This window comes from Dipodomys merriami, unplaced genomic scaffold (assembly GCF_024711535.1).
Source record: "Dipodomys merriami isolate MVZ:Mamm:240054 unplaced genomic scaffold, mDipMer1.0.p SCAF_91, whole genome shotgun sequence".
Taxonomy (NCBI): domain Eukaryota; kingdom Metazoa; phylum Chordata; class Mammalia; order Rodentia; family Heteromyidae; genus Dipodomys; species Dipodomys merriami.
Genome location: NW_027206524.1, coordinates 3,645,120 through 3,672,341, shown reverse-complemented (window position 1 = coordinate 3,672,341; position 27,222 = coordinate 3,645,120). Strand labels below are relative to the sequence as shown.

Sequence of the window (27,222 nt, the reverse complement as noted above, 5' to 3'; positions counted from 1 at the left end):
ACTCTACCACTTTAGTCACAGCATCACTTCTGGCTTTTTCTGTTTATGTGGTACTGAGTCATTGAGCCCAGAACTTCATGCATGCTAGGCAAGCATTCTACCACTGAGCCACACATTTTTTTTGGGGGGGGGGGAGGGGGGTCCGGTCGTGGGGCCTGAACTCTGGGTCTTGGCGCTGTCCCTCAGCTCTTCAGCTCAAGGCTAGCACTCTACCACTTGAGCCACAGCGCCACTTCCAGCTTTTTTCTTTTTTCTTATGTGGTGCTGGGGAAGCGAACCCAGGGCCTCATGCATGCAAGGCAAGCGCTCTACCACTGAGCCACATTCCCAGCCCCTGAGCCACACATTTATATCACAAATTACATCAGAGTAGGAACAACTGGGAATCATCACCTTCTCTTGCATCTTCTGTGTCTCATTCATTACTGCTTTTTCATTTACCCTACTCATTGCTCTTTCCAGTTCACATTTCCTCATTTTTTTCATGTTATCATTTCAAGTCTCATTTCTAACGTTTCTTCCCACCTTCCACAGAAAATGCTGGTTACATAAGATGAGGCCTATTCAATACAATGGCATTAGGTCTTCTAATTTGGTGGCACCTTACTTTTCCTGTCTTGCCTTCTCCACACATCTTACACTGTGCAACTCACTGATCCCCTGACAAATGCATGCATAGCCACCATCTTCACCCTCATGTCGCCTTGCAGACCCTAGCATCCTCTCCTAAATACCTAACAAGATTCAGGAAGAGGCACCAAGAGCTCAAGATACACCAAGAAGGACTCTGTTACTGATGGTCACGAAGGACAAAAGCTTGCCCTTCTGGATTTGAAAAACGGCTAATTAAAAAAAAACAAACAAACACCAAAACTGCATTTACAACCATAACTAAAAGACAACGCAATTTCATTGTTATAATGACACTTGGCAGAAACAGGGTTAACACTGGACTCCGGGAAGCGAATGGGATTGTGGGAGTGCCCTTTGGTGCCGCGCGGGCTCACGGGAAATGTAGTTCCATCGGCTCCAACATGGCGGCGCCCAGGTAAGGCGGCGTGAGAGAGCTCACCTCCGCTTTCTGGGGCCCGAGGGGCGAGGTCGACCCGGATCGGCGCCAGTGCTGAGGCTTGAACTCGGGGCCAGGGCCCAGCCCTTGCGCGTCCTCACTCAAGGCGGGCGCTCTTCCACGCGAGCCACGGCTCCCCGTCCGGCCTCTGCAGAGAAGATGGAGCCTCAGGCTGGCTTGACGCCGGCTCCCGGCTTCAGCGGGTGTTGGGGATCCGCAGTTACAACTTGGGGGCTCGCTCATCCGGGTCTTTCCTGGCGGGGTGGGCCATTGCTGGGGGGCCGGGTTGCCCACGCCGTGGAGTCTTGTTGGGACCATCCCGGGGTCTCCTGGGGGGTGGTTTCAGAATGTGGCTCTGGTGGACCTTTATTGCTAGCCGTGTCCTCCACCAGATGACCGTGTTGGAGAACCAGCACCCTGAAGAGGTGAACAGGTGAACCATCTGTGGGAGCCGGCCAGCCACGGGGGTACACGCGCTGTGTATTCCACAAGGCTGCCAACCTCAGCCTGGGGAGCCGGCCACGTCGTCACATAGAAGCTTTTGATCAATTATAGCAAATGTGAATTGCACTAAGGTCGCCCTTATTTGCTTCTGTTTTCCTTTATATAGTATCGCTGTGGACATCAGTCATCAAAGTAACTTGAAACTCAGCAAAACTGAAAAGAAGTACTTACGGAAACAGAATAAAGCCAGGAATACCCTGTTGAGACACGAAGGCATTGAGACAGTGTCCCATGCCACGCAGGTAACCTAAAACTACAATTACCACTTGCTTGCAGAAGACTCAGTATGCTACTCTAGTATATCGATATTTGTTAATAATTGTTCACAGCTGCAATTGCTCATTTATATATTAAGTCCATATTAAATGTACATGTGATAGTACCTGGTAATTTTCTGTTTTGGAACGTAGTCTAGCTTTTAAATTTCTATTGGTTGTATCAGTTGACTACATGTTAATAAAGCATACTTATATTTGTTGTTGTACTTATCTAAAAATGTTGATGAGGTTGGTGGGAAAACTAAAGATTTGAGAGTATGAATATAAATTTATTAGTAGTTGACTAGAAACTTAAAAGTTGGATCTTCTGTACTCTAATAAGTTTCTTCTGTTCCCAACCTGTGATATAAAATATTTTGACTATAAGCTGTAAAGCATTTTCATATATTAGACTTTATTTACAAAGTCCGATGGCAGAAGTTAAATGTGGTAATATGCAAGAAAGACTATGAGGTGTCTTGAGTCATGCATTTCCATTTATGGTTATTACAAAATGACTATTTTATCTTACATTTATTAAAAAAATAAATGTTTACAGCACAATAATTCTCCTCCCCCCCCAAAAAATTAGTTAAATTGGTTTTTAGTTTTTGAAAGTAACAAACCAAATAAGCATCATATTTTTCTTTTCAATTATATGTGTAGAAATAGTATTTAAAAATAACCTTATTTTAAGAGAGGGAGATTGAGATTGCTTTCAACTGCCTGTTCTTTTTGCTGTTAAGAGTCTGGTCATTGCCAATGGCGGTCTGGGTAATGGTGTGAGTAGGAAGCAGCTGCTCCCAGTTCTCCAGGGGTGTGGAAGTGTGGACTCTCTCTTAATGCCACCCAATAAACCCTACTCCTTCGTAACATATGCGACAACAGAAGAAGCCAGGAAAGCTTATGCTGTTCTCCATGGAAAAGAAATAGTGGCTGATTTAGGACAGAAGATCATTCTGTACTTGAATTTTGTGGAAAAAGGTATTATATAGTTATCTGTATGAAATGGTTCTTGGTTTTGTGTGGATTTTCTTACTGTGAACAAAAGTGTTTGTGTTTGTGTGTGTGTGTTATTAAATGAAAGGACTCCAATTAAGCAGTTCCCCTTTGTCAAATACTCTCATCTGTTCTGGTCCTGGGGTTTGAACTCAGCATCTGGATGCTGTCCCTGAGCTTTTGTGCTCATGGTTAATGTTCTAACACTTGAGCCATAGCTCCTCTTTAAACTTTTTGGTGGTTCATTGGAGATAAGAGTCTCACAGGCTTTTCTGTCCCAGCTGGCTTTGAACTGTGATCCTCAGGTCACAGTCTCCTGAATAGGTAGGATTACAGGCATGACCCACTGGTGCTTAGCCTTTTTTTTAATATTAAAAAATATATTTCTTGGGCTGGGAAGGTGGTTCATTGGTAGAGTGCTTGCCTTGCATGCATGAGGCCCTGGGTTCGATTCCTCAGCACCACATAAGCAAAAATAAAAAAGTTGGACGTGGTGCTGTGGCTCAAGTGGTAGAGTGCTAGCCTTGAGCTGAAGAGCTGAGGGACAGTGCCCAGGCCCAGAGTTCAGGCCCCACGACCGGAACCAAAAAAAAAAAAAAAAAAAAAAAAAAAAAATATATATATATATATATTTCTCAGTATGTCTGTTATTTATGATGCTATTAAAAGAGCAAAATTGGGCATTTCCATTCTTGGATTTGATATCCAGAGACAATTTTGCCTTCTGAGTAGAAGTGCATGCTGTGACTATTATGAAACCCCTTTTCTATCCCTGAGGTTTAAAAGTGACTCATGGGCTGGGAATGTGGCTCAGTGGTAGAGTGCTTGTCTTGCATGCAAAAAAAAAAAAAAAAAGTGACTCACTTGTGCTTGGATGGAATACTGATGGACTGTTGTTGCTAGAGGAAGTGAAGGGAGCAAAATGCATGCAATTCAGATTTTGTACTTTCTGTGTTTCTGAAAATGAGGATTGGGAGGTTAAAGCTGATAAATGGATACTGGGCAGAATTACTTGTCTAAGGTACTTTAGGTTTTATAGGTGACTGTTTGCTCTGGTTTCCCCTAGCACAGTGCAAGGCGTTGGGGCTTCATGGCTTGCCTCCAGGCCTCTTGGTAGTAGAAGAAATCATTTCTTCTGAGGATGAGAGGTTGCTACTGGAAAGTGTTAACTGGGCAGAAGACGCAGACAATACAAATTGTAAGTAAGACATTTATGTGGCTCAAGTGGTAGAGCACTAGCATTGAGCACAAAGGCTTAGGGACAGTGCCCAGGCCCAGAGTTCAAGCCCCAGGATGGGCAAAAAAACAGACAGACAAATGAAAAACTAGTTTCTTCCAGATCACTGAATACCACTCAGATCCACTGTCACAGAATTCTTGCTTAGGAACATCAATAGCACGAATACAGCTACGAGTTTTAAAGTTTAAACTCACGAGTATGAATTGCAACATTAGAATAGCTAACTTGCATATAAGCCTTTGCACTTTCTTACTGTATTTGCTTCCCTTCCCCTGGGGCAGATCTCTTCTGAGGAAGAAGAGTACAGTAGTGCAGTGATGAATCCAGAGCTTCCTGGAGTCATCTGCAAGTTAATGTTCTCTCAGTTCTGTGAGTGGCCTTGTCCATGTTTACTATTCACATTGTTCAGGTGACATGCTCTGAGTGATTTGTTATACTTCTAGACATGAAAGAGCAGATATAAACAGAATGGTTAGTGTTATTAAAGACAATAGTAGCTAATCAGGAGGCTGAGATCTGAGGATTGTTCAAAGCCAGCCCAGGCAGGAAAGTCTATGAGACTCTAATTTCCAATTTACCAATGAACAGTCTGAGGTGGAAGTGTGGTTTAAATGGTACAGTGCTAGCTAGCCTTTAGTGAAAAAACGAAATGACATCACCCAGGTGTAGAGTACAGGCTACAGTACTGGAATGCACACACACATTACTCCCTCCTTCCCCCAATAAAGAATAATTTGGCAGTTAACACACAAGTTAACAGTTATTAAGCTAATCCTTACTGATAACGTTGACTCAAACATACAAAGAGTTGCAGTTCTTTTTCTCCAAACAACTTAACTGTATTCTCTTGACTCAGGTCAGAAGTCTTTAAAGCACAGACGAGTAAAGCATTTTGGTTATGAGTTCCACTATGAGAACAACAATGTAGATAAAGACAAGCCATTACCTGGGGGTGAGTAATTATTAATGCACAGCAAAAGCTGTTCTGTTTTTTTTTTTTCTTTCAGATGTGATATGTGAGAATTTGAGGGTGGATGTTTCCATTATCTCCTGTAGGTTTACTTTTGAGACAGTGTATTAAGTTTTTTAAAAAGCATTTGAACCAGCTAAATGGTACGGTTGTGTTAAAAAAAAAACAAACTTCAATCATATGGATAACACTAAAGGCTAAAGCTCATCTTGTGGGGCTGGGAAGGTGGCTCAGTGGTAGACTTTGCCTTGCATACATGAGGCCCTGGGTTTGACTCCTCAGCAGCACCACAAAGGCAGAAAAAGCCGGAAGTCGTGCTGTGGCTCAAATGGTAGAGAGTGAGCCTTGAGCACAGAGAGGCAGAGGGACGGTGCCCAGGCCCTGAGTTCAAGCCCCAGGATTGGCACACACAAAAAAAGAGCTCATCTGGTGCCTACTATCATCCCCCCCATTTTTGCCTACAAGGATGTTTATTAACAATTTAGCATAGATTCATATAATCCTATATAAAATGGGTTTATATCTAAATAGATATATATGCAATTTAATATATATGTATATATGTATGTGTATATATATATATGTTATATATATGTATATATATGTGATAGGAAGACGTGTTATTTTTCTCACAGTGATTTTTTTGAAATTCTTGGGTATATCTTATAAATATTTTTTAAGTATTTGCCTTTATGATCACTGACTTTAGGCCTTCCTGACATTTGTGAGCGCATTTTGGAGAAATGGTTGAAGGAAGGTTACATTAAACATAAACCTGATCAGTTGACCGTAAATCAGTATGAACCTGGACATGGTAAGTATTTCTTGTTTGAAAATTCCAATTATATAGTTCAGAATTAAGAAGGTTATATAATTTTTTTAAAAGCCGAAGTGAATTCTTGGGTTTCTTTGCTCATGTTTGTTGCCTGTATTGGTCTGAATCTCTGGAAAATCTCCACTCCAATCCCAGTACTTTCATCACAGAGTGGAAAGAAACAAACACAAATTGCTGTTTGTGGTTTTGTTGTTATTTTGTCCCTCTTTCAGTGTTTTAGTTAGGGAGATAAATGCTTAAAAAACGTAAAATATGTATGATTGAAGAGAAGAAGGCTAATCATTTGTGAAATTCAGAATGTGAAAAACAATTCTAGGTTGATATGTTTGTGGAAAATCTAGGTTACAAGTTTCTCAAATTTGTTAGCAGCAGCTCCATCTGGTATCTATCGTTAAAAAATGATGTTTTTAAAGGAATTATTATTATTATTATTTTTGGGTCCGGTTGTGGGGCCTGAACTCCGGGACTGGGCGCTGTCCCTCCCAGCTCTTCAGCTCAAGGCCAGTGCTGTACCACTTGAGCCACAGCACCACTTCCAGCTGTTTTCTTTTTTTGCTTATGTGGTGCTGAGGAATCGAACCCAGGGCCTCATGCATGCAAGGCAAGTGCTCTACCACTGAGCCACCTTCCCCTTTAAAGGAATTATTAATGGCAGTAGTTGTAGAGGTTTTTTGTTTGTTTGGTTTTGCATTTATTTTCATACAACGTGTTACTGTGTAGTGTAGACTGGTCTTGAACTCAGGATCTTCCGAGTTCAGCCTCCTCAGTGCTAGAATTACTGTGAGTGCTGCCATGCCAGGCGTCATGATGTATTTCAGTTGCTTAGTTTAGTTCCCTGTGTGTCTTCCCACTAGTCTTTGAGGAAGGACTTTATCTTAATATTTCGTACTTGCTTTGGATCCCTTCACATGTAGCAAGCTTTCTTTATGAAAAGATGCTAAGTATAGATTGTTACATTAGTGGAGGAAGCCATATGTTCATTATTGACACACTTAGCCTTCATACATAACATTGATTCTCCAAGTACTTGGAATTCAGTGTTTAAGAGGGGGAAATAACTTCTATTTATCTTCTCGATCTTCCTCTTGGGCTGGTCATGGGTAAGCACTCTAGTTAACCCTTGAGCCATGACTTTAGAATTAAGTCTCAGTGGCTAATTAAAAATTAAGGTTTTTTTTTGTCAGTTATGGGGCTTGAACTCGGCCTGGGCGTTATCCGTGAGCTCTTCAGCTCAAGGCTAGTGCTCTACCACTCTGAGTCACAGTACCACTTCCAGTTTTCTGGTGGTTAATTGGAGATAAGAGTCTCACAGACTTTCCTGCCCAGGCTGGCTTTGAATCGTGATCCTCAGATCTCAGCCTCTTAGGTAGCTAGGATTTTAGGCATGAGCCACCAGGGCCCAGCTTAATTAAGGTATTTTTTGCTTAGATTTCATTTTGTTTACCAGATTTCATTTTGTTTAGTCACATTCCTACTTTATTTCCTTTTAGCTAACATTGTGGTACTTACTTGGTAACCAAATGTTTTCAACACAATTGTGCAAATCTATATGTACTCAAATCTACTAAATCTAAACCTACTAAAAGGAAAAATGAAGTTAGCTGTTATCCTCTTTTCTACCTCAGGAATTCCTGCTCATATTGACACACATTCGGCTTTTGAAGATGAGATTGTTTCTCTCAGTTTGGGGTCAGAGGTAAATATTCAAACTTGTCAAATAGCTTTCAACATATGTCTCACCTCATTCAGGGTCTGGGTGCTGTCCCTGTGCTTTTTTATTCAAGGCTAGTCCTCTATCACTGGTGCCACAGCTCCGCTTCTGATTTTTTTTTGGTAGTTAATTGGAGATAACAGACTTTCACACAGACTTTCCTGCCTGGATGGCTTTGAATAGCAATACTTAGATCTCCTGAGTAGCTAGAATTACAGGTGTGAATCACTCTCACTTGCCTTCAGATTTAATTTTTTATACATTTTACTTTAGCAGTCACGTTAAATCTAGTTTCCTTTGGTGCAGCTTGGCCAACTTTTGACCTTCAGATGGAGCATTGCCATCTAGCGGCAAAAGATAGTAGCTGCCTCCATAGGAAACGAAAACTCAAGTATGTCTGGAATTTTGATGAACCTTTTCACAAGTTACCGTATACAGTCCTTTAAAAAATTCTGAACAGTAGAGGATCATATCTGCTGTTACAAGTGAAGAATAAGAGGCTTTTGTTTATTCACCAGTTTGATTATATAGTTGCATCTTGTTTGAACTGTTAAGGATATTTAAAATAGGGTGTTGAATCTGGTCTTTAATCTCATCTACAAAATGGAAATAATTATATTCCTTTCCTGGATGAAGGATTTGGTTGGAATAATAAATGGGTAAATGTATGAGAAAACATTCTTCAGACTCAGAATAATCGGTTCCTCTAAAGGCATTAAGGTGAGCTTCCTTTAGGCTCTTTACTTGTAACCTTCACGAAGCATGTGCTCTTGGCAACCACAGCAGGATGTAGGGGGAAGTTTGTCGTCCTCCCTTTTGTTCTCTTCTTTCCTACTTGCCTAGACAAAGTAGATATGTATGTCCTTCCTGAAATGTGTGGCATACTCAGGTTGCTATTTAAAAAGTGAACTCTAGGGCTGGGAAGGTGGCTCAGTGGTAGAGCGCTTGCCTTGCATGCATGAGGCCCTGGGTTCAATTCCTCAGCACCACATAAGTAGAAAAAAAACAGCCGGAAGTGGCACTGTAGCTCAAGTGGTAGAGCACTAGCCTTGAGCTGAAGAGCCGAGGGACAGCGCCCAGGCCCAGAGTTCAGGCCCCATGACTGGACCCCAAAAAAAGAAAAAGAAAAAAAGTGAACTCTATTTCATTTGGGTCAAAAGAAGTTAGTAAAACTACAGAAGATTTATATTCGATAGGTTGTGGGAAATGGGTGAACTCTGAACTATGAAATATTTTCTCTAGGGGCTGGGAAGGTGGCTTAGTAGTAGAGTGCTTGCCTCGCATGTATAAGGCCCTGGGTTCAATTCCTCAGCACCACATAAGCAGAAAAAGCCAGAAGTGGTGCTGTGGCTCAAATGGTAGAGTGCTAGCCTTGAGTTGAAGAGCTGAGGGACAGTTCCCCGGGCCTAGAGTTCAAGCCCCATGACCAACCAAAAAAAAAAAAAGAAAAGAAAAGAAATATTTTCTCTAGTTGCCGCGGACCGGCTCTGTCGGGACGATGGAGGATACCTAGTGGAGGAACTGGAATAGGTGGGGAGATGGCAAACAGACAACTCACACACAAGAGGAGTGGATGCTGAGTGCGATTTATTGCAGAGGATAACAAGCTTTTATAGCAAAAGTCTCCATGAGAAAGGGCAAAAGGTTACACAATCTTGCTGCAAGGCTTCGTTCTTGGGTGGTCATCAGCTGGTCGCCTGATCTTATTTTTTGGATGATGAGCTATGACGATAGGCACTTGTTTTCGGCTTTACCTCTATTTTTAAGAAATACAATTGGTTTCGATGTTTATCACCTATTAAGCATTAACCAGGGCATATGGGCAAGGTGCTGAACAGAAAGGCATGAACTCTAGTGCTTCATAGTTACTTTTGTTTAGTTTTGTACTTTATACGTTTCAAATCTTTTCTAAGCAATTGTGCTTCTTTGCCATTCTTTAGAGGGTCCCCAATTTGTGGCCAAAAATCATGCTATTCAGTATACTTAGTTAAATCTGGCCATATATCAAATTTAAGCTCATAGTGTCTTTCACATAATCGTTTACTCTTCTCCATAGAGGCCTTAACTGTCTCATAAGATCTTTCTTGTTCCTTCTTTGATAGTAAGCACCAAGGAGGCCTAGATCTAGCAAGTCTCTCAGTAAATGAAAGAGAGTAATAGGAAGTTCTTTCTCCTAAGTAGTTTCCCTAACGGTTGCCATCCTTATCATACACACCTGTAAAAGGCTATGGATCTGGGGGGAAGTCTCTGGGGTCCTCTAGATAATGGAGGATCCCACCATTTTCCTCTGATAAGCCATTGCCACCTTCCATCTACCAACCTTTTAGGAATCTTATTTAGCTTTTGGTCTAAATATCCTTATACATCTTTTTTATCTACAGCATATCTATATGAGTCTATTGTATATGCTTCAGGATTAAAGGAAAGTCTCCAGTAGCCATACATTCTTTTTGCTCTAACCGTGCCTACAGCTTCTTGTAAATCTCTTACAAACAATTCCTTCTGTTGAAGTGACGTCATGAAACCCCCAATACTTTTTTTTTTTTTTTTTTTTTTTGTCGGTCGTGGGACTTGAACTCTGGGCCTGGGCGCTGTCCCTCCGCTCTTCAGCTCAAGGCGAGCGCTCTACCACTTGAGCCACAGCGCCACTTCCGGTTTTCTGGTGGTTTATTGGAGATAGGAGTCTCACGGTCTCTCCTGCCCGGGCTGGCTTTGAACCGCGATCCTTAGATCTCAGCCTCCTGAGTAGCTAGGATTACAGGCATGAGCCACCAGCGCCCGGCGTCCCCCAATACTTTTATATTTACTTATGACTTGTCTACTAGCCTCCATAAGAGGGGCTTTCAGGGTAGCACTTAACTCTGGTGAGTTAGTCATATTCTCAAGACATTCATCAGATGTTGGAGTCGTCAACACTGTTAAGAAAGAGCCTTGAATAAAGGAACGTTGAGCATGAGTAAGTACAATAAGCAGCAGGAACAGTAAAAGATTAATAGGCGCTCCTATATAGTGCAGAAAAGAAAAACAGCAACACATCTTTCCCAGGGGCTTGCCAGCCTTTCCAGGAGGTAGGCCTCTTTGAAGCCCCATTCTCAGATCTGAAAGCAGGTTTCCCATGCTAAGCAGACTCCACCGGAGTAGGCATGGCATCTAGTTAAAAGTAACTTCTGCCCTCAGCTTTCACTATTCATTATGAATCACACATCATTCTTAACCATACTGTGTATTGTCCAGATACTCTTAAGGGATTTTCTCAGGAGTTTGGTAATCCTAATCTAATTCTAACCTCTGAAGACTAGAATCCTTTGCCTTCTTTTTAGAGGTATTCCCAGTATTTCTGTTTAGCAAACATAGAGATCCACTTATTCTTGTGCTTTTCTCCCAGGAAATCTTATTGTTTCTGGGTGATAGAGTGGTGACCCTGACATTTTGCATGTGTAAAGGTTGTTCAAGATGAGAATGTCTGAAGGTTTTTGTTTGTTTGCTCTGAGCTGAATATTATCCTTAGTCATGACTCCTGAGCCTGCTGGGGACTTGAGCTGACATCTCAGAGAGCAAAAGAAATAGGTAAACTCAAAAGGAATAATTGGAAAAAAGCTCCTGTGGAGCAAAGTTGTCACGTGGCAGAATGATTCAACTGTTGCAGGGGAACTATTGATTGTAAATCCTTCCGGAGGTTATTAAAAGTCTTGGTTGTTGTTGTTGAACAAGCATTGTTATGATTTAAATTTTCATAGGAAATATCAATTTAATTATATGGATAAAATGATTCCCTTAAAAAAATGAGACTGTCAATGCTAAAATAAATTTCAGAATTCTAAAGGCTTAAATATAAAAAGATACAGAAAATAAAGAAAAATAACAATATTTAATCAGGGTAAGGGCTCTGTAAGCAAAGAAATAGGTAGTGTTTTTGTGTTTTGTCAGTACAAGACAACAGACTGATGACCTAAAAAATTTCAGAGCTCCCAGGGCAGCTATATAATTTGTAGAGCTCAGTTCAAAATGAAAATGTGGACACTTTCAAAAAGCAAAAGATGAACAACAATGGAATGTGTTACAATGTAAATTTACAGTGATTTGCAAATTAAAAGAATGTATGACTTATTTGTTCACCTTTTTTATAATTAAAGATTGGTTTTTGTGTGTGTGTCTGTTGTGGGACTTGAACTCTGGGCCTGGGTGCTATTCTTCAGCTCTTCAGCTCAAGGCGAGCACTCTACCACTTGAGCCACAGAGCCACTTCCAGTTTTCTGGTGGTTTGTTGGAGATAAGAGTCTCACAGGCTTTTCTGCCTGGGCTGGCTTTGAACCGTGATTCTCAGATCTCAGCCTCCTGAGTAGCTAGGATGATGGACGTGAGCTACTGGTGCCGGGCTTATAATTAAAGATTTTAACAGAAAATGATATTCCTGTCTTGGCAAAGTATTGCCTGTGTGAATGTAGATTAGTCCAGTCTTTGGAAGATAGCTTGTCTGTCTGTGTTAAAGACTGTAATATTTGGGGCTGGGAAGGTGGCTTAGTGGTAGAGCGCTTGCCTTGCATGCATGAGGCCCTGGGTTCGATTCCTCAGCACCCCATAAGCAAAAAGAAAAAAAAAAAGCCAAAAGTGGCACTGTGGTTCCAGTGGTAGAGTGCTAGCTTTGAATAGAAGAGCACCCAGGCTCAGAGTTCAGGCCCCACAACCGACAAAAAACAAAACAAAACAAAAAAAACCCAACTGTAATATTCACACCTGTGCCTGTGAACTTACTTTGATGGAAATATTAAGTTGTTCATGAAAATACTACTTATTATGAAACTTGTATCTTAAAAGTACAGTATAGTGAAATAGTGAAATAGTGAAAGCTATTTTTTTGTGTGTTTGCTATGTGTCAGACACTATGATTATATAATTTATATAATTAAGTATTGATAAAAATCCTGAAATGGGGGGCTGGGAAGGTGGCTCAGTGGTAGAGTGCTTGCCTTGCATGCATGAGGCCCTGGGTTCGATTCCTCAGCACCCCATAAGCAAAAAGAAAAAAGCCGGGAGTGGCGCTGTGGCTCAAGTGGTAGAGCGCTAGCTTTGAGCTGAAGAGTTGAGGGACAGCGCCCAGGCCCAGAGTTCAGGCCCCACGACTGGACCAAAAAAAAAAAAAAAAAAAAAAAAAAAATCCTGAAATGGTTGGGCAGAGAGAAGGAAATGGTTTGTTGGAGTCACGTGGTTGCACGAAGAGCCTGACTATGAATGACTGTTGGCTTTGTAGTCCTGTGTGTTTCCATTGCCTTACAAAGCAGACCACCACCTGCATTTTAATTTGTGGGGTCATTCCTTGTTAGAAATGCAGATTCCCGAACCTCACCTCAGATTTGCTCAGTCCAAATCTCAGTGGATGAAGTGTGTGTTTTTTTCTTTTTTTTTGTTCTTCAGTTGACTTTCATATACACTAAAGTTTTTAGAACTAGTGTGCTGTGCTAGTCTGTAAACATGATTATGCTTTCCTATTTATTGGCCAGAAAGATGGCCAGAATATGTGTTATCCTTAATCCTTGGGGCTTGTGCAACTCTGTATTGATCTTTATGCTTTTGTCTTTGCTTCAAGATTGTTATGGATTTTAAGCATCCAGATGGTGTCCTAGTGCAAGTTATGTTACCTCGTCGGAGTTTGCTGGTCATGACGGGAGAATCTAGATACCTCTGGACCCATGGGTAGGTACTGACCTGCTCTCAGTGATGGAGTTCCTTCTGCATTGTTGCACTTACTGTTTTTTAGTGTCTGGTTCATGAGCTTTTATATAAAGGCCTGAATCTACAGCTGCTCCTGAGAGCTGAGATCTGGTTCCTGGGTCATACAGTTGCTTGGTAGCTGTCATTGTTGGAAAGACACGATTCTCCAGTGTCAGAAAATGAATAGACGCATGAGGTAAAGGAGACCTTGACAAGGCAATTTATTTCTGCACAGCGGATGCCTCGCCATTCTCCCCAGGGTTACACAGACACATGAGTGGGGCAGTCTGCTGAGTGTTTATCCCAACCTGAGCTGTCCCTTCTCCTTGTCAAGGAGTCAGGCTCACATTCTTTTCACAGATGGTTACCAGGGTGATGGGGTAATACAGAAAAGTTAGAGAGCGCTCCAGCCAGCATCGAAAAGGGTCCCACTTGATATGGCTGGCTGGTTACAAACAACACAGTCGACAGTTAATAGTTTGAAGTCAAGAAGCAAATAATTCCAGGAAAAATCACTCCAGAATGGTACCTTGTTACAAGATGGAGACATTTTGGTTTGACAGAAAAGATGTTTTTTTCCTGAGACTGAATAGTGTGTCATTCTTTAGGGGAGGCCTTCTTGTCCAGGTCTCCAGTTTCCCCATTTTCTATTACTCCTTGAATCCAGTGTGAGTATTAGTGTCATTTATTACCCACCACCCTGATTGATTATGTTTTCCTTGTATCTACCTGCAGCAAATGTATGTGGGTTGGGTGTGTGGGAGCTGGGCGATTAATGATGGCTGTGGAAGGGCAGTCACTTACAGTAACCATATTGTGTTTCTAGAGAAATGTTAACAGGCTCACTGTCAGTTATCCCATTAGTTTGATGTATACTTTTGTTTTCTTGCCTCCGTGGTGGGTCAGAGTCTCTGGTCAGTCATCATGTCATTTCCTGCTCCCAAATGGCGATGGTCATGGCGGTCAAACTTGTCAAAATGACAAAGGTCAGGTTTCTCATAATCGCTGAGCTTGCCCTACTGTTTTTTTTAAATCTTAAAACAGAATTAAGGGAAAATTAAATGTTTCTTGAACTTCTGTCTCTATTAAAACTAGGCAATTGAACCTACGTTGAATGAGAATATGTTTTCCAAGAAAAATGAAAGCAAATACTGCTTTTCCAAAACAAAGCGTATTACTATGTATTTGGCAATACTTAGAAGGAACTGGTTGGCAGTGGCTCATATCTGTGTAATCCTAGCTAATTAGGAGGCTAAGATCTGGAGGATCAAGGTAATATAGCCAGCTCAGGCAGAAAAGTCTTTTAGACTCCAACCTCAGAAAAAAGTGGGCTGGAGGCATGGTTCAAGTAGTGGAGTCTCAGGCAAGTAAGCCAGCCAGCCAGTGGAGCCAATACAAGGCCCTGAGTTCAAATCCCTGAATCAGAAAAAAAAAATCCAATCCTGCAACATCGAAAAAAGTAAATGCATTATGACTAAGTTGAGTTTATCTCAGTGTTATAAGGTTAGTTTGGCACTTTAAAATCAATCAGCATAGTTCAACATATGAAAAGAATAAAGGATAATCTTCTGTATTTGGCAAGATCTCAGTAAACCCTGAAAAGAAATAAACTTCTTCAGTTTGACAAAGCAAGTTATTGTGATGGTTTATCTTGTCATCTTGATTGGATTGAGACACACCTAGGAGATGGGTGAAGTATACTTCTGAGTATGACTGTGAGAGTATTTCCAGTGAGGGTTCAGTGGGGAAAGGGTCCTGATAGAATGAAAGGGGAAAAGGAGAAAAGCCCTCTAGCACAGCATCTCTGTTTCCTGATCTACCCTACCACACCCTCCCCATCTTGGTGGACTGACTGAACACTGTGAAATAGTAGATCAGAATAAGCCCTTCCTCCCTCATGTTCCTCTCAGGCATTTTGTCACAATGGTGAAAAGTAAGAGAAGACCAAAGTAAACAGATACCTACCGATGCTGTAATCACAGATAGGAAACTTATATCCCTAACCGATGTATGGACTCCATGTAATTCCAACAGAAATCATGAGAGGGTTTTGTTTATTTTGTTTTGTTTTTTCATAATAATTAGCAAATTGATTCAAAAATTTATAAGGAATAGTCAAAACAATATTGAAACAGAAGGACAACATTGAGAGACTTTACTATGTAAGGTACATAATCCAAAGAATATAATCTCAATATTAAGATGGACATACATTAGCAGTGGGGTGGAATAAGGTGCGAAGCACACCCATCCACACATGTAAGTCAGCTGATTTTTGACAAAGACACCAGTAATTAGATGTGGAATGAGGGGCTGGGAAGGTGGCTCAGTGGTAGAGTGCTTGCCCTTGCATGCATGAGGCCCTGGGTTCGATTCCTCAGCACCACATAAGCAGAAAAAGCTGGAAGTGGTGCTGTGGCTCAAGTGGTAGAGCACTAGCCTTGAGCTGAAGAGCTGAGGGACAGTGCCCAGGCCCAGAGTTCAGATACCATGACTGGCAAAAAAAAAAAAAAAAAAAAAAAAAAAAAAAAAAGTAGATGTGGAATGAAAATTTTTTGATGGATAGGCACTGGATATCCATTGGAAGTAAACCTTGATCTACCTCAGTCCCCAAAATAAATTTGAGGTAGGTTGTGTAAAATTAAGATTTTAAAACATAAAGAAAAATGACTGACAATTCAGGAAATCCAGTAGATATTTGCAATAAGTTCTTGGAAATTTGCTCTGTTCCCTCAATATTTGTAAAGACCTGAAGTATCTTTCTTTCGTCTTACAATATTAAGCAAGTTATTTTGCCTGTTGTTTTTAGAATCACACCCAGAAAATTTGACACTGTTCATGCATCTGAGCATTACAGAAGTGGAATTATTACCAGTGATATTGGAAACTTAACTCTAAGCAAGAGAGGAGTACGGACTTCATTTACATTTAGGAAAGTGAGGCGTACACCTTGTAACTGTAGTAAGTATATAATTCTACCTCTAGGGTAAAGTGGAGTAAGTCTAGTATGAAAAATCCGTTAAGGTATCATTAATACCTAAGAAAAACTCCTAACTTGTCTCCTATCATTTCTTGTAGTCTATACTTTCTGAATCACCCCCATTATAATTCTGATTCTTTGGAAGCAGGGGCTGCTTTCCCAAGCTCAGTTCTTCTGCATAGTTGAGTGCTAAGAAAATATTTTCTTTACTTGACTAACAGTTGACAGTGCTAGAATTATAGGTCAGTAAAATATGACTTGTAAAAACAGGCCTTGAGGGTTTCTAAATCACCTTTTAGTAACACAGCAGGGAAGTGGGAATTGACAGATTGCTCCATAGCAGGTGACTGTAGGGAAGGAACAGTGGTTTGTGGGTTAGTCAGTTTGTAAGGGACTAAAAGGAACCACAAAACTATGTGTCAAGAAAATGTTACTCTGAGCTGTTGATGTAAGCATATCATGCTTGTATTTCTTGGAGTTGAGAAAAATGTTTCATTTTCTTTCCTTCCCTCTCTCCCACCCTCCATTTGCCTTTCTGCCTTTCTTTGTGCCAGTCTTTGGCTGGACTCGGTCTGGGCACTGTCTATAAGTTTTTATGCTCAAGGCTAGCACTCTACCTTTTGAGCCATAGCACTACTTCTGGCTATTTTTGGTAGCTAATTGGAGATAAGTCTTACCGTCTTTCCTGCCTGGTCTGACTTTGAACTGTGATCCTTGATCTTAGCCTCCTGAGTAGTTAGGATTACAGGCGTGAGCCACTAGCGCCTAGAAAATGTTTCAATAATCATAAAATGACAGTAATTGTAAAATCCCTTTTATATCTTGAGAGTTTCAGTTGTAATAGCATCTATTAGTAGTTTTTGGACTTAGTCGTAATCTTAATAACATTTTGAATTAAAATTCTGTATTATATATAAGGTGTCATCCGGTTAGCAAAACATGAAATCAGCCAGGCACAGGTAGTTCATGCCTGTAATCCTGGCTACTTAGGAGGTTGAGATCTAAGAATTGCAGTTGGAAGCCATCCAAGAGACTCTTTTTTTTTTTTCCCCCCAAGAGACTCTTATCTCCAATTAACCACTCAAAAAACCATTAAGTGGAGCTGTGGTTTAAAGTGGTATTACACTAGCCTTGAGCAAAAAGAGCTCAGGAATAGCACTCAGGCCTAGAGTTTAAGACCCATAACTAACAAGAACAAATGTGAAATTTATGTATTTGGTATCTTGATAGCAGTGAAGCTTAAAGTAGTCTTTTGCTTATTTTGTTGAAAGTGTCTTTAAGAACACTAAATGTAGCCAGGTGCTGGTGGCTCACACCTGTAATCCTAACTACTCAGAAGGCTGAGAGGTGAAGATAGCAGTTCAAAGCCAGCCTAGGCAGGAAAGTCTGTGAGACTCTTATCTCCAATTAACCACCAGAAAGCCAGAAGTGGTGCTGTGGCTCAAGTGTTAGAGTACTAGCCTTGAGCTGAAATGCTGAGGGATAGCACCTAGAGTTCAAGCCCCACACCAACCAAAAAAAAAGAAAATACACGAAATGTGTTTGTGTGTGTGGTACTGGAGTTTGAACTGAGTGTCTCACACTTGCTAGGCAGACATGGTACTCTACTACTTCAGTCCTTTTCAAAAGGTCATTTTTTTTTTTAAGTTGAAAGAGGTTGTTTAGAATTTGATGAAATCTAACATTGCCACCCATAGCTTTATAAGGTATGGAAAAATAAAGATAACTTCCATCCTCAGGATACTTGAGGTATAGTAAGAAAGATGAGCTAATTTTCTTACATAAATGTTTCTTTGTTATGGGCATTTATTAAATGTATGGGAAGCTCTAAAAACCTCTCACTTGGTCTTCAGTTTGCAAATATTCATTAACTTTTGAAAACATTATATATATTTGTTCTGTATGTCTGTACTTTGGAATATGAACATGTTACGGAATGGGTAAATTAGGCTAATTTGTATATGCAGTATGTCACATATTTAAATATATTTTTCATGGTGAGAGCTCTTAAAAGCCATTCTTTTGGCAGTTTGCTGAGTTGTTTCCTATGCTTGTTTCTTGTCGGGCTCTATGGAAGGGAATGACCCACTGCAGAGTCTGTGCTGCCAATTTCAAGTTGTATCTGTGTGATTGACTGTGTTGCTTTAGAAATGATATTAAACTACTTTGTGCTGCCATTTTCTTGTCTGTGAAATAAATGTATTAATACCCACTTCCTAGTACTAATGTAACAATTGAGACAACACTTTTAAACTGGTTCAAATACCATTCAGTAAACACTTGGATTATTATGGAATAAGATGTTGTTTCCATTTTTTTTTTTTTTTTTTTGCCTCTAACTCCTTTACTTGCCGAGGGGCCGGGGGGAATCTCTAAATCCCAATTTAGCTAGATTTCTACTAGTAATGTTAGAGCTATAAAAGTTGCTTTCCTGAAAAATAGAACTCTTATTCTAAGATGTTCTAAGACTGATGCAGATTTGTCGTTTTGTTTGGTTACAAATGGATTTTCCTCTTCTTTTTATGTTAGACTCACAGGAGAATGTATTCAGACCTTCTTAGGAAAGAGCTTTTCTTGTTTGCAGTTGAGTCAGGGTAGCCTGTCTCGCTATGTAGCCTAAGCTAGCCTGGAACTTTCTATGTTGCCCAGGCAGGCCCTGAAATTGTGATTTTCCTGTCGCAGCCTTCTAAGTCCTTGGGATTACATGTGTGTGCCACTATACTCATCAAGAACTAAGTGTTTTTGCTTTGTTTTCAACTGATAAATCAGAGCCTATCTAATTTTGAGTTACCAAATTTGCATTCATTTTTTTGAAGAAAACTAATACCTTTTAAATCATTTTGGGTAAAAATGCAAGGTTTATTTTATTTTTTTTTCTTTAGATTATTCTCTGGTCTGTGACAGCCAGAGGAAAGAGAAGCCTCCGTCATTTCCAGAGAGTGATAAAGAAGCATCCCGGCTGGAGCAGGAGTACGTCCACCGTGTGTATGAAGAGATTGCTGGGCACTTTAGCAGCACGAGGCACACTCCTTGGCCGTGTATCGTGGAGTTTTTGAAGGCTTTGCCAAGTGGTTCGGTAGTGGCTGATATTGGATGTGGGAATGGGAAGTATCTTGGCATCAATAAGGAGTTATACATGGCAAGTAGTGCTGCATCTGCCTTCCGTTTTTAGAGTCGTTATCATAACCTTTCTTTCGGTGATGTGTGTTCCTTTCTAGGCTGTCATAGAAAATGTATAATAAACAAGTTGAAAATTAGGGACACTCCATTTCTCTTTTATTCTCTTAGACATGTATGGGTATTCCATCATTTGTAATTTTTTTCCCTCCTTGGTTTAGATTTCATTTTCTAACACAAAACAGATAGGCACACTTACGAATAAGAAATAGGCTACTGAGGTTGTCTTACTTCCTGACAATCCTGATAACCTTATAACCTTGTTCCCCTGGCTGGTTTCTTGTAGGTTTTTTTTGTTTTTGTTTTTTGTTTTTTCATTGCTGGGGCTTGAACTCAAGGCCTGGGCACTGTCCCTGAGCTTCTTTTGCTCAAGGCTATCATTTTACCACTTGAGCCACAATGCCACTTCCTGCTTTTTCTGTTTATGTGGTACTGAGGAATCGAACCCAGGGATTCATGCATGCTAAACAAGCACTCTACCACTAAGCCATATTCCCAGCCCTGGTTTGTTGTAAAGGTTCCTAATTGCTTACACAATTTGTATTCAGCATTTCTTCTTGATAAGGTTAGCAGTTGAAGAAGGAAAGACTCAGTAGCATTAAGAATAGAAATAAGCTATTTTACTTTCTTTGTTGTTTGGTACAACAAAACAATTTGTTGGAAAGAAAAAGAATTTGTTGGGAAAACAAAGAAATTATAGTGATTATAGTGACTGTAAATGTAATACATGTTCAAAGTATAAGGAAGAAGGAAGGGAACTCACCCACCTGGTCTGGGGTCTCACAACATGGTATATATAGTATGGAAGATATTCTCGTAACCTCCCCCCATATTTGTAGCTCCCTCAGGTAGACTAAATGTCTGCATATGGGGTAAATTTGATTTTTAGATGTGTCATATGGCAGAAAGATCTGACTGGAAATAGTGATGAGTTGAAGCAAATGGGTCTTCCCTGTTTGATTACAGTCTTTCTTTTTTCTAGTTATCTTATTTCCATTTGCTAATTTGACTTCTGTTTGATATGTTAAGGTCATAAGTGCTGCTTTGAACAATTTCATATTCTGACAATGTATTAGTGATGAGCCAGTTTATAATGAACAGGAAACCTGTGTAATGACGTTAGGTAGAATAAACCCAGATATGCAGTCTTTCTGATGACTGTAAGGTAAAGAATAAAACTGGAGCTCTCAATTTCTTGTGCTACTTGGACATAGTATAGTGAAATGCTTTCCTTTCTGTGTTACAGATTGGTTGTGATCGTAGTGAAAACCTCGTAGCCATCTGTAGAGAGAGGCAGTTTCAGGCCTTTGTTGGCGATGCGCTAGCGGTTCCGGTGCGCAGTGGGTCCTGTGATGCTTGCATCTCTATTGCTGTCATCCACCACTTTGCAACTGCAGTGAGTGTTAATTGTCTCTCTTCAAGAACTTGTAACTAAACTGTCAAAAGAAGTTCATGGGTTTTACCTACTTGGAACCTGTCTAAACTTGCATTTGTTTCCATTTGTTTTCTCCCTCTAGGCTTTTCTAGAATGTCTTCGTGCCAGGATGGCCTGGCACTTACGGTCCTCCTGTTTCTGCTTCCTGAGGGATAGGATTATTGGCATACACTACCATGTCCTGCTTCCATTTCTGTTTCTGCATTGTTTGGCTGCTTAGATATCTGCTTTGCCATTTAATGCCCCAGCTACTCCTCCACTGAGTTTCTGAGAATCTCCTCCCTGCAGTTCCTCCTTTATCTGTGATTCCTCTTCTCAGTTTTCCACTGCTCTAACCTCGCTGTACCCTGAGCCTTGTCTCCTCAGGCCAGTGAGACTTCTGTTTTCTGCTCCCATTCTACTTTCCCTACACTGGATTAATAGATTCTTATTGGGATTATAGTTTTTGATTGAGTCTGCCGGATTTCACTTCTGCCTTTAAGCAACTGTTTTATATAATGTTTGAGTATCCTTAACTCGAAAATCAAAAATGTTCCAAAACGTGGAACTATTTTACACATCATTGTGATGACACTCAACACCTGACCTCTTCTGATAAGTAGCCATCAAAACATAGGCACACTAAATATATCATGCATATACGTTTATACTCATGGAAGGTGTACATGAAACATAAATGAAATTTGTGTTTAGACTTGGTCCCCATTTCCATATTCATTACATATATGAAAATAGCCCAGAATCCAAAAATCTGAAACACTCTGGTCTCGAGGATTTGGCCTGAGGGACACTCAGACTGTGCTTCATCTAGCTGTTGGGGCTTCTTTTAGCAGGAGAATCCATACAAGTTACTTCAGGGATGGACGTAGAAGTGGTTTGCACATTGCTTTTATAAAAAGGCGTCACATAAATGCAATGCTTCACCTAAATGCACGACATCCTACTGATCACCACTCTATAAGGACCTGTTAGTTGTCTCATGTATTCTAGCCAGCCAGTTATGGAAAATTACAGGGAAGATGGATAGAAATAAAATTCTCCTTTTTCCCTTCCTTCAGCACCTTTTTTTCCCTTAAAGATTAAAATGTCCTTAAAAAAATTCTTTACTGTTTCCTATAAAACATTTTGTCAGTCCAACAGTTTATTATGTCTTAACATTTTCTTTCTGTATATCCTCCTGGTTGATAAATGGCAATATGCTGGTTTTTCTTTTTAGGAGCGTAGAGTGGCAGCTATCCAAGAACTTGTTCGACTGTTGAGGCCTGGTGGGACAGCACTCATTTATGTCTGGGCAATGGAACAAGAATATAACAATCAGAAGTCCAAGTATCTTAGAGGAAACAGAATTAGCCAAGGAACTGAAGAGGAGATAACCAGTGCTACATCTGCAGGATTGCTTGTGGAGCAAATGCGTGGTGAGGCCTGTCAAGACTCAGCATCTTCTGTCCCCACCGTGAACCATGTTCAGGAGGGAGGAGGGGGTAAGTCGAGAGGAATCAGTTCAGAACTGCCTATTCATACTAATAGGACTTCTTTTCATTCTCAAGATGTACTGGTTCCCTGGCATCTCAAAAGGAACACTGGTAAAGACAAGGCCTCTGTGTCATTTGGTTCCACAGAACCCCAGAACCCAGGCCCCATCTGTCACCGGTACTACCACGTGTTTTGTGGCGGGGAGCTGGAAGCTGCCTGCCAGACACTGGGAAACGTTAGCATTCTGAAAAGCTACTATGATCAGGGAAACTGGTGTGTCATTCTTCAAAAGAGCTGACTCTTTAATGAAAATGTCATATGGGGAAAAAATAAATATACCTAGATATATTTTTTTAAAAGGGGGACTGAATTGATTGTTCTCTTATTTAAAGAAAATGCTTGTGGAAATGTACCAAAGGAGAGCTTCTCAGAGAAATTTGGAAGTAGATATTAGTTAAGAAACCTTCAGTTTGATACCAGGACTTCATAATTGTCAGCTCTTCCTACACAGCTACTAAGAGTAGTGTTTCCGTGTACCTGAAATGATCCAGATAGGGATGGGATGCTTGCATGGGAGGGAGAGTAGCATTCTGAAGGCAACTACTTGCTTTAAAACATTATTCCAGGGCCTAAACAGTGTATGACTGAGTGCTATATTACAGAAAATGTTTTCATCAATAGGAACTATCACCACACCTTACTAGGATAGAACTTAGCCACATAGTCATGGATGTTCAGTACATTTTCCCTTAATTGCTTGAGCAAATGAACATCAGTATGTGGGTAAATGAACTACTGAAATACACTTCTAACTCATTTTTCTTTGGGCTAAAATGCTCTAAATAAGCATTTTATACTTGAATAGTTGAAATTATGTAATTGCTTAGATTTTTAGTAACTGAATATCAGGTTTTGGATTCTTTTTTTTGTCCAAGACCAGGACTTGAACTTGGTATCTGATGCTGTTGCTCATTGGCTGGCACTGTACCAACTGAGCCACACTTCCAATCCAGGTTTTAGATTCTTGATCTGCACTTAAATACAAAGCTTAGTTGTTTTTTCTTTTATTTTTGTGCCAGTTGTGGGGCTCAAACTCATTATCTGAGAGCTTTCCCTGAGCTTTTTTGCTGAAGGCTAGTATTCTGCAACTTGAACTTCAGCTCCATGTCCAGCTTTTTTTAAATAGAGATAAGTCTCACAGACTTTTCTGCCCAGGCAGAACAATGAGTTTTATATATAACCTAAAGATTTCTCTCCTTAACTCTATCAATGACTCTAGTTCTTAGCTTTGAAATTAAAAATCCTTTTAATAACAATTTCTTATCCCTTTATTATTGCTGTTAGAACTGTAGTCGTTGGCTTCAATGGGAAGAGGAAGAGGAAGAATATGGGATTTGAGATAGAGATGTGGTTTAGTGGTAGAGTGCTTGCCTAGAGTATATGAAGCCCCAAGTTCAATCCCCATCATGGAGGGAAAAATGCATACATACATAGTGCGCGCACACACACACACACACACACACACATATACATATATGCATACATACACATATACACACATATACACATGTAAATGCGATTTGAAATAAAATAGTTGAGTAGGAAAAACAAAACATGTAGCTGGGTGCCGGTGGCTCACGCCTATAATCCTAGCTACTCAGGAGGCTGAGATCTGAGGATCATGGTTCAAAGCCAGCCCTGGCAGGAAAGTTCGTGAAACTCTTATCTCCAATAAACACTTAGAAAACCGGAAGTGGCGCTGTAGCTCAAGCGCTAGAGGGCTGGCCTTGGCTGAAGAGCTGAGGGACAGCGCCCAGGCCCAGAGTTCAAGCCCCATAGCCGACAAAAAAAAATAAAGAAAAAAGAAAAAAAAATGTGCCCTACATTATAATTCTGTTTAAACCAGACACAAAGGCTTGACCAATATAGTGTTCTAATTTCTATGTAATGCTACTGGTGAGTGATTACTTTATGGAATAAAAGCTTTGTGGGCCTTGTAACAAAGCAACCTTTTCTTTTTTTTTTTGGGTCCGGTGGTGGGGCCTGAACTCTGGGCCTGGGCGCTGTCCCTCAGCTCTTCAGCTCAAGGCTAGCGCTCTACCACTTGAGCCACAGTGCCACTTCCGGCTTTTTTCTTTTTGCTTATGTGGTGCTGAGGAATCGAACCCAGGACCTCAAGCATGCAAGGCAAGTGCTCTACCACTGAGCCACCTTCCCAGCCCAACCAACCTTCTTTATACATCTTAATTGTGAAATAAAATGGGCCCACTTAGTCTTGGAGGAGAACACAAAGTTCATATGTTGCAAACCCAGGATACTGTCAACATAATTGACCATATATGAAAAAGAAACCTTGTGACAGATGGCAGTTTCTATCATAAGTGACACTAAAACAATATCTTCTTCAGGTTTTCAGGGCAGTCGAATTTTATTTAAAACGTTTAAACCTTTTCCTGTGAAAGCAGGTGGTCCTTTTTGACGCTGGGCAGAGATTTTTGTCCAGGTGGCCTGAGAACATTGCCCTGAACAAAATGTCAGCCATGAGTTTCTGTTGAGAAAAATGGATTTGAAAACTCTCAGCCAAATGAGTTCTTTGAAAGCTCACATGAAATGAGAAATGTGACACATGGCCTTGATGCTTCCCAGAGGAGAACTATCAAGAGCGCACACCTGTCCCCTCTGAATGTGAAGAGGCATATGTACACTGATCACTGAGTAGACGTCTGGTCAACCCCCTGCCAGCTGGCGTGGAAGTCCACAGGTGGGATCTAAAGAACAGCTTTCAGAGTAATAGGAGGGGTGAACGGATCAAAGCTCTTTATATGCATACGGTCATAACCAACAAAACACCTCTGTGCAATTACTGTGTACAAAACCCCCCCAAAAACAACAGCCACAATCACACAGAATGTGTACGCGGATGCAGAACTGCCATCACCATTGGCCAAAGTCATGTTTTCCCTTCTATTCTTAATGTTGAGTTACTTTTTCAGTTGGGTAAACTGGCCCTTTGGACGTTTTCCTACAGTTTCCATATGGTGTGTAATCACCCAAAGTGGTATCTCTCAAAATGTGGTCCCTTAATACCTGCGTGATGACCTGGCAGCGTTCAGGTCCACATTTCTAGGCTTGTTCAGCTAGAATCTGAGGGCAGGAATGTGGTGTATGAAATTTGACCAGCTTCCTGTGTGCGTGCGTGCGTGCGTGCGTGCGTGCGTGCGTGCGTGCGTGTGTGCGTGCGTGTGTGTGTGTGTGTGTGTGTGTGTGTGTGTTACTCTAAAGATGAAAAGGGACTTTGTCTTGTTTCTGTTTTAAATATTGCCAAAAAACATGAGTCTGGTTATCCGGAAACACAGGTTTAGAATGCACCTTTGGAACTGTGAGCTGGGGAAAGAACTAAGGTACATCAGAATGTATATACTCACAGAATCAGTTTCCTCATCTGCTACTTGAAATAAAGCCTCCATTGAACAGTAATTAAAAAAAGAAAAACATTGAAGGGTTGAAGATAAAGCACAAGAATTAGGAAAGACATCGAGAAGACATGAAGAAAATACAAATGGAATTTAGAAGACTATTGGAACTGTATCAAAGACAAAACCTCTGAAGCATAGAGATAGACTAAGGAAAAGAGATAAACTACAAGTATAGATAATATATTTAAGCAAATAATAGCAGAAAACTTAACCATGAGTTATCCATGTGGAAGAATGTAGAACACTAACAGACATGATAAACGAAGAAACATCCCTAGACATACACAGTTAAAGCACTAAATATGCAAGATAGCATTTAATTGGAATAGCTCAAAAATGAATTTTTTTACACTAGAACACATTGTTATTCTCTAAACAAAAGGTTGAAGGAGAGCTTTATAGAAGAAATAAAAAAATCTGATGCTGATGGTTCATGCCTATAATCAGTTCTAGCTACTCAGGAGGCTGAGATCTAAGGATCATGGTTCAAAGCCAACTGGGGCAGGAAAGTCTCAGTGAAACTTATCTCCAATTAACCACCAAAAGACAGAAGTAGAGCTGTGGCTCAAAGTGGTAGAACTACTAGCCTTGAGCAAAAGAGCTCAGGGACAGCACCCAGGCCCCGAGTTCAAAACAACAACAAAAAAAGTATATGGGACAGCTTGATATAGGAATTTACAGAAAGACTATGATGACATTTAGGGTCTTCTGTGTTGGGGTGGCATTTTCTCTGGTCTTGGAAGTATGGTTAATCATGCATGCAATTTTTGTATGGCAAGCATCTAATCTAAATTTCTAATCCAAGACTGGCTCCTGCAACTTAATGGGCCCTTGCAATGACTCCTTCTATACTTATAAAGCACAGTGCTCAAGGAAAAGGAGACTTAGTTTAATAAAATTATAAGCACAGCATAACTGGTAAAATAAATATGGGGGAAATCATTATGCTTCAAAACCTATGTGATTCAGGGCATTGCGGTGTAGGTACATACCATTATCCTCTCCATTACTACAGATAATTAAGTTGGTTAGTACTTTAAATACATGAACTTTATATGCAGGAAGTAGAAGTACAGACTTTGTCATTTCCTTCTTTGCTTTCTTAGAGGATTGCAAATCTGCCAGTGTGAGCTCAATCAATCTAGACCTTAGAACAGTAAAAGCACCTGACAAAACGATGGAGTTTTGGACCACGGCCACAATGGGCATCACGTGGCTTTAAGCCACAAGGAACACCAGTGTTTCTATGAGAGATCAAGTCAGTACTGCATGAATGGAGAAACCACATGGGTAAGTCACCAGCATCAGGAAGTGTAAACAACTTGGTTTTGATTAGCGAAGGTATTAGTATCCAAGGCTGAGGGGCAATGTTTAGTAGGGACAAGAA

At 40.5% G+C, this 27,222-nt stretch overlaps 1 protein-coding gene across 4 annotated transcripts; it reads left to right on the top strand.

Moving 5' to 3' along the window:
• Nucleotides 1–1,034: 1,034 nt before the first annotated feature.
• On the top strand, nucleotides 1,035–27,222 carry LOC138821341 (alkylated DNA repair protein alkB homolog 8-like). Of its 4 annotated transcripts, none has more exons than XM_070013497.1 (13): nucleotides 1,447–1,502; nucleotides 1,680–1,815; nucleotides 2,577–2,814; nucleotides 3,896–4,027; nucleotides 4,926–5,021; nucleotides 5,749–5,853; nucleotides 7,500–7,570; nucleotides 13,170–13,276; nucleotides 16,104–16,255; nucleotides 19,157–19,413; nucleotides 20,698–20,847; nucleotides 22,103–22,367; nucleotides 26,942–27,222. In XM_070013497.1, exons 1-13 carry the CDS (start codon nucleotides 1,462–1,464, stop codon nucleotides 27,055–27,057), a joined length of 1,866 nt encoding a protein of 621 aa, XP_069869598.1. In that variant the 5' UTR covers nucleotides 1,447–1,461; the 3' UTR covers nucleotides 27,058–27,222. The 4 variants fall into 4 exon arrangements, with proteins under 4 accessions (XP_069869595.1, XP_069869598.1, XP_069869596.1 ...); XM_070013495.1 differs by lacking the exon at nucleotides 26,942–27,222 and adding an exon at nucleotides 22,434–24,268 and having other exon boundaries at nucleotides 22,103–22,301; XM_070013494.1 differs by lacking the exons at nucleotides 1,447–1,502; nucleotides 26,942–27,222 and adding an exon at nucleotides 1,035–1,048 and having other exon boundaries at nucleotides 22,103–24,268.